The sequence below is a fragment of the Orcinus orca genome, chromosome 13 (assembly GCF_937001465.1).
Source record: "Orcinus orca chromosome 13, mOrcOrc1.1, whole genome shotgun sequence".
Lineage (NCBI taxonomy): Eukaryota > Metazoa > Chordata > Mammalia > Artiodactyla > Delphinidae > Orcinus > Orcinus orca.
In genome coordinates, this window is record NC_064571.1 from 85,200,292 (window position 1) to 85,214,577 (window position 14,286).

Genomic DNA, 14,286 nt, shown 5'->3' on the forward strand with positions numbered 1-14,286 from the left:
CCCCCCAGGCGTCCAGGAGCGGCAGCAACGCGGCATCCACACCACAGTCATCAAAGGGTCTAGAAAAAAACGGCCTCCCCAGCAAAGGCAGTGCTAGTCTTTCTCTGACCCCCAAGCTCTTGTCTGGGAGGATTCCTGCTCTTTGTATGAAAATCAAGCATAGTGCCCGCGATCTCTATTAATAATGATAATATTATCACCACCACCTAGTACGGAACCCTGACGGTGGCTGCATACTGCAGGAGGCATTTAACTGCATCATTACATTCGAAACTCCCAACAATCTGCAGAGTGCCAAGCAAAGTGAACTTGCCCCAGGCCACACTACCAATAAGAGGTGAAAGTTGACACCCATTCCCCGGGCTGTATGACTTACGCCTTGACCTTCTATATCACAATTAGGTGCTCACTTAATGCTGGCGAAACGCAAACTCAAGCACCATCAAAACCAGCAGTTTATTTCTGCAGAAAGCCTAAATACCCAAGTCTAAGCCATACTGTTCATGACGTTTTACAAAGGACCCAGTGAACACGTTCTTCCTTCATGTCACACATTCCAATTAAACGGTAAATAAGAACACGTTAAATCCATCCCTGCTCTTTGCATAAACACTAATGGGTGCCTGGTAAAGATTCAGGACACGGTCATAAAGCATCATCTACACTGTGGCATCACCTGAGAGCCCATTAGTGGTTCTGTCCTCCAACCAAGCAAAGACCAGAGCCACTGAGGCAAAGAGCTTAATAGGAAATGTGCCTCAATTCAGCGTGCTGTCAAGTCCTTCCCATGAGTGTTAACCACATAATCCCTGCTGGGAGCTAGAAATGTGTTCTCATAAAGGGCTCTCTGTTCTAGCCCCATCATAAAACCCTAGAACTTTATTTCTGGATCTTACAGAACCCCCTCTGCCTATGTAGATCAACAGGCCCTTGATATTCCAAAAGCAAGCATTTTGACTTAATCTTAATGGCTTGTTGAAGCCTCAATAGCTTCAAATTCTTTAATGATGAGTTTATGTAAAAGCAATTTTCCCACTAATTCCCAAAAGGAAACTTCATATTTCATAAAAACTAACACACGTGCACCACCACTTATTTTGGGGAACCAATTTTGCTGGCTATTTTTACCACATTATTTCCTAATTACATCTATTTGTCCCTTACAACTAGACTGTGAGCCTTGGAAGGTCCATATTTATACCATTCTCAGCAACTAGCACAGTATACAGCCAAACTGCCTGACGAGTAAGTGAACAAGTGAATGAATGAATACACACCAGAGTGACCTAGATAATATCCATTCATTCTGCCTCAAATTAGTCCAGGTACAAACAAAACAAGCTTTAGCTCCTCTAAGCGGACCCTACCTCCCTGAAAAATATACTGTATCTTTGATTTTCCACCTAACTCGATCTTGAAAGTATTTTAATTAAAATTCATCTGTATGACACAGTAAGCAGATGCTTTTTGAAAAAATATCATTTTAACAGTTCCTTCTCTGATTTGGTCACATTTTCCATCTGAGTTCCTATACCAACTATGATTATAATTTATGAAAAAAAATGTGCATTATAAAATTGTTTCAAGGCTCACTGGGGCAAATCCTTCCTGCTCTTGGAAGCCGAAGTACAAACCTTTGTCAATCCATATGCCTTCTCTCCATCATACCTGACACCGTTATTCAGGGTCAGCCAAAATAAAGAAAATACACAAGGTTGCTTGTGTATCTTTTATGAGAAAAAAATTTGTTTTTTATGTTACTGTGCCCCGGTTATATCCAAGCAGCCAATGCTCACCAAGGTCTCATACCTAATGGTCTGAACATATGTTAACAGTCTCACCTGACAATCATTACACAATCGAAAGCTGCTTCCCCAATAACATGCTGCCCCATGGAGGGCAATTTTCCTCCACAAAGAAGGGAGGAAAAGAAAAAGTTGAAACAGAAAAAAATGATTTTAAAAAAAAAAAAGATAAAACGGTGACCAACTGTGGATTTTCTCCTTGAATCGATCCTGGAACTACAAGGAGGCACAGGCCTTTGGATCCCCTCCTTCTAATAGTGACCTAGCCACCAGCTACTCTCCCCAAAGGCTTCAGAAAGAAGGCTCAGAAAACAGAAGCCACACTCTGTTCCAACACAAGATGTTCATTCCAGGCCAGGCTGAAAGCACACCATGCACCCATCGCCACCAGGCTGAACACAGCTGCTACAGTGCTGGGACTAGTCACCGTTTGCAGCATCCAATCTCCCAAGGGCTGATCCTCCCAGAAGAAAAGACTTAGAAAAGCAGATCTCCAGAGGTTACTGTAAAACCTTAGTGCACAGATTCAACAAACATTTACCTTGCACGACCCATGTGCTGGAAGAACAACTGACAGTCTCAACAAGGGACTGAGCCTGCGCTTCCCATGGTCCAGGCCAGGTTAGATTTTATCTGTAAACCACCAAAAACACGCTCCCATGAGGTCACAGTCCAAACAGAACGCCTGTCACTACTGTCTGGCCAAAAACATAAAGTTTCATTCCAGCACAGAACACAGACCTCTGGCCTCACTTCCAAGACAAGAAACACACACACACACACTGAACACCTGTGAAATATACCTTGTACCTTCATCTCCATTTTTTTCACATGAGGAAACAAGAGCTAAAAAAAGATTAACCACCTTGCCCAGAAGTACAAAGCTACCAAACAGCAGAATCAGGTCTGAAATTCACACGTGCCTGTCCAATAACAAAGTTCTTAACCTGTCTAATATGCTACTCTAAACATTAAACTTACTTGGATCCTAACACATGCCACCAGGGAATCCTCTGTCCGCTGGCCCTTAGTCCTTTTTCTGCCTGTTGAATTCATCCTGTAAGGCCTAGGTCATTTCTCTCTCTCTTCTCCCCTTCCTTGATCTAGCATAGTGTCTGGCATGACGCAGGGGCTTAAGACATGTTGGCTGTGTCCACAATAGGAAAATTATGGGACACATTTTTGTTGAGGCATGAGCATTTACTTAAACCAACTCCAGCTTTGCGTAAGGAACTCATAATCACACCGTGGCTTAGCATACACGGTGGCAATAGGCGATGGCTTACCAGAAAACGTCTCACTGAAAACTATTAGGCAAATAAAGAGTTAATGTTTTACATGCATAACAGTTCAACCCAAATTCTACAATACCAGCACCATTGCTTAATACCGATAAAATATCTTCCTGGATATATGCTGAATTAAGAAAGAAGGTTGTTGTTCATTAAATAAATATGTGAGCTAGCAATATTTAGTTTTGGAATGTATTCTTATACTCATCCTGATATTCAGACAGGTTTGTGAAGACAAACTATGAAAATCTTGGCTACATTGCTCTAGAAAATAGTCTAGTTTCACACTGACTTAATTCCTTTCCATAAACCACCCCCACAGTAGTAATACTACAGGGAAGAGAACTCAACTTGGAAATGAAAGACCTGGATTCAAATCTAGCCCTGCTTCTCATCAGCTATGTGACCTTGGGAAAGTTACTTCAACCTCTCCATCAGTACCCTCTGTAAAAAATGAGGATGCTGCCTATGTAAAAGCTTTGTACCAGTTATATGGGTCCAAATGGTTGGCATATAAATAAATGTTGCTCAGTTAAAGTCAGGTGAAATGGAATTACTTCTCTTACCTTCCAAGAAGCAGGACCTCAATTTCATTTGTAAAATGAAGGAAATGGTACCTATGCCTTTGGGTTGTCATGGCAATTAAGAGGTCATATTAGACTAGTATCTGGCATAGAATAAAGGTTACGGAAAGATATGTTGTTATTCTTTCCCACACACATGGCTTCATGTGACTCAAAATACAATGAAATAGTAAAAAGGTTAACTGAGTTATACTTAAACAGATGTGACCCTACAGGCGAGATTATTTAGGAAGAGTCACTGCTGTCAAGAACTCTGAATGTACTGTAATACAATTACGAAGTGCGGCTAGGAGGAGGTGTGGAGAAAAGAGAACCCTCCTACAATGTTGGTGGGAACATAAATTGGTACAGCCACTATGGCAAACAGTCTGGAGGTTCCTGAAAATAATAAAAACAGAGTTGCCATATGACCCAGCAATCCCACTCCTGGGCATACATCCGGAGAAAACTCTAATTCAAAAAGACACATGCACCCCAGTGTTCATAGCAGCACTATTTACACTAGCCAAGACATGGAAGCAGCCCAAATGCCCACTGACAGATGAATGGATAAAGAAGATGTGGTGTATATATACACATACACATACATACACACACACACACACACACACACAAATGGAATACTACTCAGCTATAAAAAAAGAATGAAATAATGCCATTTGCGGTAACATGGATGGACCTAGAGATTAAGTCAGATTGAGAAAAACAAATATCATATGATATCACTTATATGTGGAATCTAAAATATGATACAAATGAACTTACAAAACAGATTCACAGACATAGAAAACAAACATGTTTACCAAAGGGGAAAGGGGGTGTGGGGAGGGGTAAAGTAGGAGTTTGGGACTAGTAGATACAAACTACTATATACATAAAATAGATAAACAACAAGGTCCTACTGTATAGCACAGGGAACTATATTCAATAACTTGTAATAAACCATAATGGAAAAGAAAAAAAAATGAAGTACAGCTAATCCTCAAATCCCAATATGATGACACAAAATCTGTGCTTACCCTACAGATAAGGCTTCTGTACCAAAGGGTAGTCACGGCATTAAAAATGTAATGTAACTCACCACATTAACAAGCTAAAAAAGGAAAACCATATGGTCATTTCAATAGATGCAGAAAAAGCATCTGACAAAATTAAACACCCATTCATGTCGGAAAATTCTCAGCAAACTAGAAATAGAAGAGAACCCGATAAAGAGCTTACAGAAAATACCTACAGCTATGTCATATTTTATAATGAAAGACTGAATGCTTCCCCTTAAGATCAGGAACCAAGCAAGGATGTTCGCTCCCCCCGTGACTGCTTGACATTGTACTGGAGTCCCCAGGAGTGCAATAAAGCAGGAAAAATAAGGCAAACAGGAAAGGAAGGAGGTAACACTTGTCATTCAGAGATGACATGATCATCTGTGTAGAAGGTGCCAAGAAATCTACAAAAAAGCTACAAGAACCACCAGTAAGTCAGCTTAAAGCAGGAGGAAACTTTTGGGGGTGATAGTAGTGTTTTAGTGACAGTAGTGGTGATGATTAAATGACTATTTGTCAGAGTTCATTGAATAGTACTCTTAAAATCGGTACATTTTATTACACGTAAATTACACCACAATGAAGCAGACCACAGCAGGAAACACTCGGCCACTCCTCACTCCCAGGCTGCAGACCTGCACCCTCCTCCCCACATGAACACAACACTGTACTCAGAAGACCTGAAATGCTTCAAGCGTTGTGGCTTCCCCGCCTTGAGGAGGAATTTCTGACTTGTAAATCAGAAAACGCTCTTGAGAAAGTCATTTTAAGTAATTCAGGGATAAAACAACTTCCACACAAGGTCTAAGTGATCAAGATTCCACACAGCCTGATGAGACACAGCTTTGTAAGGTGAACGTGGCTGCAGCCAACGACGCTGTGCACAGAGTCCGTGTGTTTACAAAGACCTAGAATGTTAGAACCCAAAGTGTCACATCTCAAGGGGCCCCAGTCTAGCTCTCTGGTGTTACTGATAAGGAAACTGAGGTTCCAAAAAGAAGGAGTGACTAACTAAGTTGCCCAAGAGAACACAGAAGTTTCTACCGAAGACCAGGAGATGAATTTTTTTTTAAATTTGGACAAACAGCACAAAGCAGCACTGTGTAACCTGAACGTGTAGCTTATGTGCACAGTTAGTAAACAGCACACGTGAAAGGTCACTAAGTAGCCTGCTGGGGAGCAATACCAGGGGTGCTGGAAACTGGATTCAAACCCAGTATCAGAGGCAAGAGCCACCCACTCCCCACCTCACTGAACCACCTCCCAGTCGCGGAAGAGGGAAGACTGCGGAAAGCACACACAAGACACCCACGCGAGACGTCGCCTGAGCTACACACCTGCCCGCAGAACCGCACACGTGGGACCACAAGGTAGACACAGAATGCCGCTCACCTTGAACTTGTCCGCCGGACTGCTCACTTTTAGTTTGGAATAGGTGTAAGACTACTATCTGACCGTCCACTGGTTTTTCTCAGGACAACCACTCCCCAAATCAAAGGCAGAATACTGAGTCTCTGGCGTGCTACGTGCTTTTTACCAGAGGAGCAAGACTGGTTCCCATCCTTCCTGGCGGCTCAGAACCCAGCCTTTCAATCACACGGTTGACAGACGAGATACTTCCTAAACGCTTGCAGAAGGAAGAAGAATCATCCTAACCTTCCCAAAGATATCAAGTGTGTTTTTATCAAAAATTCACAGTATACGTGAGAAAGGTCTCAATCCAGCCTCAAGACTTGAGGCATTGTTAAAACTTCTCCATTTTCACTTACTTTTGAAAAGCAAAAGCCAGAAAGCAACATTAACAAACAAAGCATGTACAAAACAGGGATTTTTCCCTTTTTTTTTTTAAGGCTTCTACCCACGCAAGCCAGAAACTTGTGTTTTCTCCTGACTTCCCACCCCTTCCTCAGCCGCCGCGGCCAAGAGGTCACCGAGACCTGTCCGTCCCTCCTGCCTATTTCCTCCCTGTCCCTTGGCTCCTGCCCAGGCGCAGAACTCGTCCTCTCGAATCGGAACTAGCCTCCCCTGGTCTGTCTGCCTGTCTCCCCGCTTCCAGCCTCAGAGGGATCTTTCTGACTCAGACCTTGCCCCGTCCCTGCCCTTTCGCTCAAAAGCCTGCCACACCTCCCCACCAAGAACAGGATAAAGTCTAAGCTCTCCAGCTTATGGCAGAACTTTAATTAAGAGATAAACCAGAAGTCAACACATTCTCAGAAGCAAATGAACACCTTTTATCCGACCCAGGAAAGGAGAAAGATAAGCAAGAGAAAAATGGATTTTAATTCTGCTGGAAATAAATTATAGTTCCAAATTTTAAAGGCAGGCCATTTCAAAAAAAAAGTAAAATGTGTCATGTATCTCTCATACATATTGGGCTGGCCAAAAAGTTTGTTCAGGTTTTTTGTAAGATGGAAACATCCGCAACATCTTAGGGCAAAACCCAAACGAACATTTTGGCCAAACCAATACATACACACACATAATAATGGGGTAATAGGTTGCCTTTTTATTTTTTTAATTCTATCAATCTTCATATTTCCCTTCACCTTTCCAGTGAAAAGTCTTCCTATTTTTATAGATACCGAATTAAGATTTTTAAGGGCAGATAATTATAAAAGTAAATTACATTCAAGCTCTTTACATCAGTACTAAGGCAGTTTTAATTTTATTAATCTTCATATCATAAAAGTAAGCTATCAAACCATACCCCGAACCTTTGGCATTCTGCACGGCACAAGGTTAAAGGGTAGAAAAAAATAATACAGGCAGAGATGAGAACATGTCAGGAGTTTAAGTGGATCGGCATTTTAATGCCACTCTTTGAAGGTCTCAACTGACTTAATACACCTGAGTTCGCTGAAATCACGATTTTCACTTCACGGCACTTGATTAAGCTTCAGCTTATGAAAATTTCTAAATCATCTTCATCCTGTCCAACTTAAAAAGAAACTCAGGCCCACCAAGACCCTCCCCCTCCTTTCCCAAGGGAACCAGAGCCAAGAGCAGCTGGGGTGCAGAGGACTGTCCCCCCTTCGCCCTCCAAGCCTCCCAGTACTTGACAACCTTCCAGCCCAAGGGCTCCCCGCGCCGCACTCGTGACACCCGGGGCCTCCCTGTGCACGGGAGGGTGTTCAGCAGCATCCCTAGCCTCCGCCCACTGATGAAACAATCAAGCTCTTCTCTGGACCTTGCCAGAAGTCCCCTAGGAGGCAAAGTGCCCAGGCCAAGCACCTCTGTTCTAGCCTCCTCCGACTGCCTTCGCCATTCGAGGGAGGGCACCATCGGCCTCATGCTCCAACGACGTTCTCCGGGTACCACCACCACGGCCACCCTCAGGGTTCAGGCTCTGACAAGACAGCCTGACTTGCTTCTTAAACATTCCCACCATTCTGCCACTGGGCCCAACCCCACGTCACAGCGGCCAGCCCCTCCCACACCAGCGCCCACTCCCCCGGGGAAGCCTCACCTGCCCTCTCCACGGCTCAAGTTCAGCTTCTCCTATTTTTCTATTATTTCACTGCCTGATGTACCGAGCTTTCCAATCAGCCTGCCAAAAGGCCTTGGGCCATACAAAAGAGAGCCACTGCGTGATGATTTAAAACATCCGGGCTCTGTTAGAACGAGGAAGGCCTACAATCAAAACTGAAGTAACAGCAGTTCATGGTAAAATCAGACCATCCAAGGAAAGGGCCAGCTGATTCCACACTGTGTGTGCTCTGTCTGTGCTCAGAGCCTTTGCTGCTCCTCTACTTCTCATGACAACGCTCTGAAAGCAACTCCGTCCAGGGCACCCGGCGCGTAATCCATCACGTGGCACCAGGCCACCCGGGTCAATGCGAATGAAGTCAGGCCATCCTTTTGGTGCAGAAGGTCATCTAACTCAGTCAGGTTCAAAACTCCAGGCCCCATCTCGAATCTGATTAATCCCATCATCAGTCACTGTAGCCACAGACAGATCCCTGCTTACAACACAAGAGGAAAACTTCCAGTTGGCACACATCAGGTCGAGGCACTGAAACACCGCATCTGGAGAAATCCAGCTCATCGGGAGAGACGGGTACGAGGCAGGGTGAGGGCTGTGGGTTTTGTGGGGGAAGCAGAAAAGCAGAGTCACCTCCCGCCTGCACCACCCATCACCAGGCGCACACTTCACACCATCCTCCAATTCCTCCTCAACACTTCCCCAAACAGGATGTGTCCCAGCAGTGAGTCACGAAAAATAGGGTATTTCTAGAAATCCACAGGAAAGAAGGTGTGGGAGAAAATTTCTAAAGAGAGGGAACAAAAAGACAATATGCAAAGCTAATTAAGCACTCACAAGGCCGGAAGTGGGCTCTGCTGGGCCAGCGGCGACCTGGCCACGCGGTGCTGGCCAGCCCTTCATCTCATCCCTCCCTCTGCTCCACTCAGGGTCCAGCCCACTGGACCCCCAACAGACCCACCTTCCCGCACCTTGTCACGTCTCCCATCTAGTCAAACCCTGGGCTTTGTAACCAGTTAGAGCCCCCGCCTCTGGATCTATCAAATGGGACGGTGACTGCTTCACAGATGGTGAATCAGTGCCCGGGTGTGTCATGCCCGTCCTCCCCGCCCCCTTCACGAAGGCTTCCTAGGCCTCACAGGAAGCAATTTCTGTTATCAGTGCTCTGAAAGACACCTAGCACACGTTACTCTGTATTAGTATAATTTGTGTACCATCTTATCTCCCTCCGCCAGGCTGGAGTAGCGGCGCCAGCTGCCATGAGCCCTCGCCATGTGACAGGCACTGGGCTAAATGTTCTACCTGGGTTTTCTCACTTAGTTCTCACACCAATCCTGTACCTAGGCAGTATTATGATCAGTTCTCCCATTTTATGGATTTAGGAAGCTCAAGCTTTGAAAGCTGAGAGGCAGCATAGATAGTGTCATGATGAAAAGCATGAACTCAAGAGCCACAGTATCTGGGGTTGAAATTCTGACTGCCTAGCTCGGTGATCCTGGGGAAGTTACTTAATCTCTCTGCGTCCCAGTTTCCTCTTCTTTAAACGCAGGGATGACAAGGGTACCTACCCACAGGGTCGTCCTAAGGACTAAACACATTTAACGTTTGTTAAGCACTTAGTGCCTGGCACGCGGTAAGCGTTATGTGTTTGTTAAACATACATTAGTCAACGAGCCCATCTGCCTGTGGTCACACAGGCATTAACTGGTGAAATCAGTAGTCGAGTCCAGGTCCAAGTGGCTTCAAAGCAGAGGCTCTGATCACTGCATGGGCTCAGGAGTAACAGAAGCTCCTCACGGGAATGAACCATTTCATCTCTGTATTCCTGCAAAGCTACTGGTCCCAGGCCACCATGCAAGTTTTCGAAGTGTCGTGTTACTAAAGGAGGGAAATCTGAAGAATTCATGAAAAGGTGTCTCCGAAAAGAGATTATCAACACCGAAGAACTACCAGGCCTGAAAAAGAAAAAAGTACAAAAAGCATAGCAGCCTCTCATCATGGTAACCCTATAATCTGGATAACCATTCCAAGTATGTTTATTTTGGAGGCCTTAACAAATAAATAAATTAGCACAAGGCAAGAGTACAAACCAGAAAACAGGGTGACAGAGCAGGTGGTAACCGTTGCTTCTCAATTCCTTCACCACCTGACGAGACTCTTCAAAGTCCCAACAGAATACCAGCTTTCGTCACAACTGTCACAAAGACGTCAGATCCCTATAGCCAAAGCAACCCTGGGGGTTAACCTTCCAGCCGTCTTGGACAATAATTAATTCACTCACACAGTTTGAAAGCCATGTCTGTGAACTGCTCTAACTCCAAACTGCTTTGGTCCCTGCAGGTAAAAGAAATGAGGAGCAGCATTCTCCACTCCTACTAAGCGGCAGTTTGGAAACATACAAGGAATCCTCTGAGCCTGGTGACATGGATACAGAACAAGGTCGGGCACACGTCTAACCCCGGAACCCCCTCATCCACAGGCAAGAGGCAGCCTCAACCCCTGCTACACAAGTTCCTACGGGACTGAGCCACTCCAGCATGCTCTTACTTTTTTAGGATCTACATTCTCTCATTCAACTTTTCAAACACTACCCTACCCTCTAAGAATCAAGTCTCTTCTCCACAGCCAGAGAAACAAGATTTCTGTGAACCGACAGCACCAGCACTCCTGGATCATGTGTTTCACTCTCTGCAATATAAGCTGTGTTTCCTGGCCAGTTGTACTCATTCAACAAACATGCATTATTCATGTATTATGTGCCAGGCACGTCATTAAATGAGAGAGTCAGGAATCCCTGCCCCATGAAGCTTAGGATCTAATGGAGGGAAGAGAGAATTAGAAAACAAAACTATAACAAGTAAGTAAATTCTGGACTAGGTTAGGAGGTGATGATTAGAGCTGTGGGGAAAAGAGAGGCCAGGGAGCTGGCTTAAGCGGTGGTCAGTGCAGGACTCACGAGAAGGTGACACACAAAAGGGACCAGGGAGGGAGCCGTGTGGATGAGCAGCAAGGAGAGAAGACGGTCTGGACAGAATGAACGGCAGGGAAAGGCTCTAGAGTAGGAACCCCTGCTCCTGCAAAGCAGCCAGGAGGGAATGTGGCCGGAGCAGAGCAAGGCGGCCGAGTCGGGTCACGCCAAGACAACGTAGGGTCCCACGCAGGGACTTTCACTCTGAGAAAAAGGAGGGAGATGCTGACAGCGCACCAGCAACATCAACTCCTCCACCAAGTAACACCCAGCAACTGGCATGGACTCAGCTGGTGGCAGGTCTGCTGTGTGACTCAAACCCACGTTCATATAAAGCCCAGGCCGTGACCACCACACCAGACGCCCCTTAAATGCGGGCTCAAATTAGACGTGACATCATACGTATCCCAGGAGCAAGAGTCAGTGAGGGAGAGGAGATGGCAGAACAAGACGCAGAGCCTGAAAGCCCAGTCAGGAGTCAAAGGGAGACTGTCACCTGCCTCCCAGAGGTGACAAGCCCTGGTTGGAGGGATGGGAGGGGCGGAATCACACCAGAGAACCCTTCCAGCACTCAGAAACGCCACCCACCTATCCTGCTGGTAGAAGAGGGATTCCTCTCTCCAGACTGGTATGAGAAGAAAAAGGAAGTCAATGGCTCAGGGAAAGTGACACACAACCACAGACCAACCCGAGCCTGGGCAGTGATCTCCCCTCCGGAAACGGGCAGGTCTTTGTACCGTCGGGAGGCAAGAAGCCGACCTGTCACCTGCCACTCAGAACCAGGTCTCCCTCACGCACGGCGCCCTGGTCCCACAAAACCCCGCAGCCCCGTGTCTGCAGCACAGCCAGCCAGGTCTGCACAGAGATCGCTGCTGCCTTCTCCACCGTTCTCGTCAAAACCCTCACAGATCCTGTCTCATCTGATTGAAAGGGCTTTTCCGGGGATTATGAAATACAGATGTTTTCCTGACAATCTTCCCGCAAACAGGGGGGAAGAAACCTACTCTCCTTTTCCCATACCTGCCCTTGCTCCCAGCCCAGATGGAAAACAAGGAACACCCTCTTCACCCAGCAGCTCAGGAGACACGGGGACTATATTTATAAGCATCTCGGTTCCTGGCAGATCCCAGGTCCACGTGCAGAAGCTGCTCTCCATCCCTGCCACCCCTCCCCTTCATGAGGCTGCATCTCCCCAGAGAAAGCTTCTCACAACCTGGTTGTAGAACTGCCCTCTGGGGAATCAGTCCCAGCCTGGATTTTCCTTGCTAGTTCCAGAGAAGTCACAGGCCCACAGCTGCTGTAAGACTGGTGCCTGGTAAAGCCACTCTCTGGGGTTGGGGCTGACCCAGGCACACAGTGGCAGGCTCATCCCTACCGCGTCACCATCACTTGCCTGCTGGGTCCCATTCAAGACCCCGAGCAAGCAAGCCTGCTGGTGCTGGCAGGATGTTATGAGTGTCTTGGCATTGCCATAGCAACTGCCTCTGTATCTCACGGCATTAATCAAACCATAGTGTAACTGTTTACGCATCTGTTTACACTGTGAAAGCCTAGAAATCCCGATGCTCTTTACTCACATTAGTAAACGCCCGGCGCCTGAACAGGACAGGCAGACCTTCAATGAATGTTGTGGAAAAAGCAAACACAATAATCTCCCCTTGCAGAAATCATAAAGCTGCTCTCAACCACTGCCTTCCTGTCCTCTAACAGCAAGGCTAGGACCCCTCTTCACTCCACACACTGTCACTTCTATCCCAGCCCACAGAACAGAGAGCCCAACACTGCCCTGCCCCCCAATCCAGAGAGAAACCCAGTGGGCACAGCCCTCCAGAACCCTGCATTTTCTTAGCTTTCTCCGTGCAACCCATCTCCCCACCCTTGGGCTCAGGTACTTTGTCCTCATCCTAGAAGGCTCTCACCTCCTTCTGCTATCATTTACTCTGTCATTTACTCAACAAATACCCCAGAAGAGCCTTTTGTGCGTCAGGCCTTGTTCCAGGCTACCGGACGCCTGATTACCATCCCAGATCCAGCAAAGGCTCAGGCTCCTGCAGGAAACATACCGACCAGCGGCCCTTTCCACCAGGCTTGCGGCACAGCCAGGAGAGCAGTCCCATCTGCCTGCCGCGCAGGTGTCCCCAGTGCCCAGCTTGGCAAGGGCGGGACACACAGTCCTCAGGCTGGTTGTTCACCAGATGGGGAGACACCGTTGTCAAGGCTCAAGGGAGTGCAGAGGTGAAGACAGCAGGAGTGCGGCTAATACTCCCCTCCGTCACAGCCGCTGAGTGAAGTACGGCCCAGTGACAACGTCCCCAGAGCAACAGCAAAGCAAGCGTGGAACACGCACCACCAAGGCTGAGCGGTTCCCTCCAGCACATGCAGGCTGCCCCTGCCACCAACTCTGCTGATGGAACCCTTCTATCTTGGAACCTGCTTGGATTCTCTGTCCCTGAATTTGAGATGTAATGATCTGGGGGGGAAAGAAGGACCCAATTTTGAAAAGGAAAAGATAACTTTCTTTCCAAAGTGCTCCCCTGTCTCAACCTCCCCCAAAATCTGTACTGAAACTCCTCTTCTCTGCTGAGTCATCGCACTATCCTGACCGTCCACTTTCCACCCTGCCCTCAATCAGGGCATTTCTACACAGGGAGAAGACAGTCAAGGCCTTTAGCAGACAGACAGGCAAGCACTCGCTCCAGAAGACGCCGAATCTTCCAACTCTGGTGCCGTAGCCCCATAACAGGCTTTGGAGCTGCTGGAAATGTCACAGAAATTCAGCAGGAACTGTACTTCACTACTGTGACGATAAAATGAAAATTTCAGTTATATAACACTATTGAGAAAGAGTATCATTCATAATGCCTTTGTCAACCAAGCAGCATAAATTTACATACATTAGGTATCAACAGAAATAATTTGCATTTGGGTGTGCCAGCTCATATACACATTCTGTTGTCCCTTGGGAGTCTGAGAAATTCAACGTTCAAATGGCACCATCGTTTTCACCTGTCTGTGTGACAGCCAGATGGAAAGAGACCATTCATTTGTCGATCACAGATCAACTCCACTCAGGAGGAAAGGGCACAGTTTACTTTGTCAAGCATATCAAAAAC

The 14,286-nt window shown here is 46.5% G+C and overlaps 1 protein-coding gene across 7 annotated transcripts in view; it reads right to left on the reverse strand.

Moving 5' to 3' along the window:
* Positions 1-14,286, reverse strand: part of ASAP2 (ArfGAP with SH3 domain, ankyrin repeat and PH domain 2) — a 157,070-nt gene that overhangs the window by 122,648 nt on the left and 20,136 nt on the right. Inside the window, exon 1 of one of the 7 annotated variants that reach the window (XM_049695909.1) lies at positions 8,191-8,431. The exons of 5 other annotated variants lie outside the window; for them this stretch is intronic. Coding sequence is in view for 1 of the 2 variants with exons in the window: in XM_049695907.1 (XP_049551864.1) it covers positions 7,956-8,015 (60 nt within the window). In the remaining variant the exon portion in view is untranslated. Of the gene's footprint in view, positions 1-7,955; positions 8,065-8,190; positions 8,432-14,286 lie in introns of those variants that run through there. One more of the 7 variants, XM_049695907.1, reaches the window with a different exon arrangement.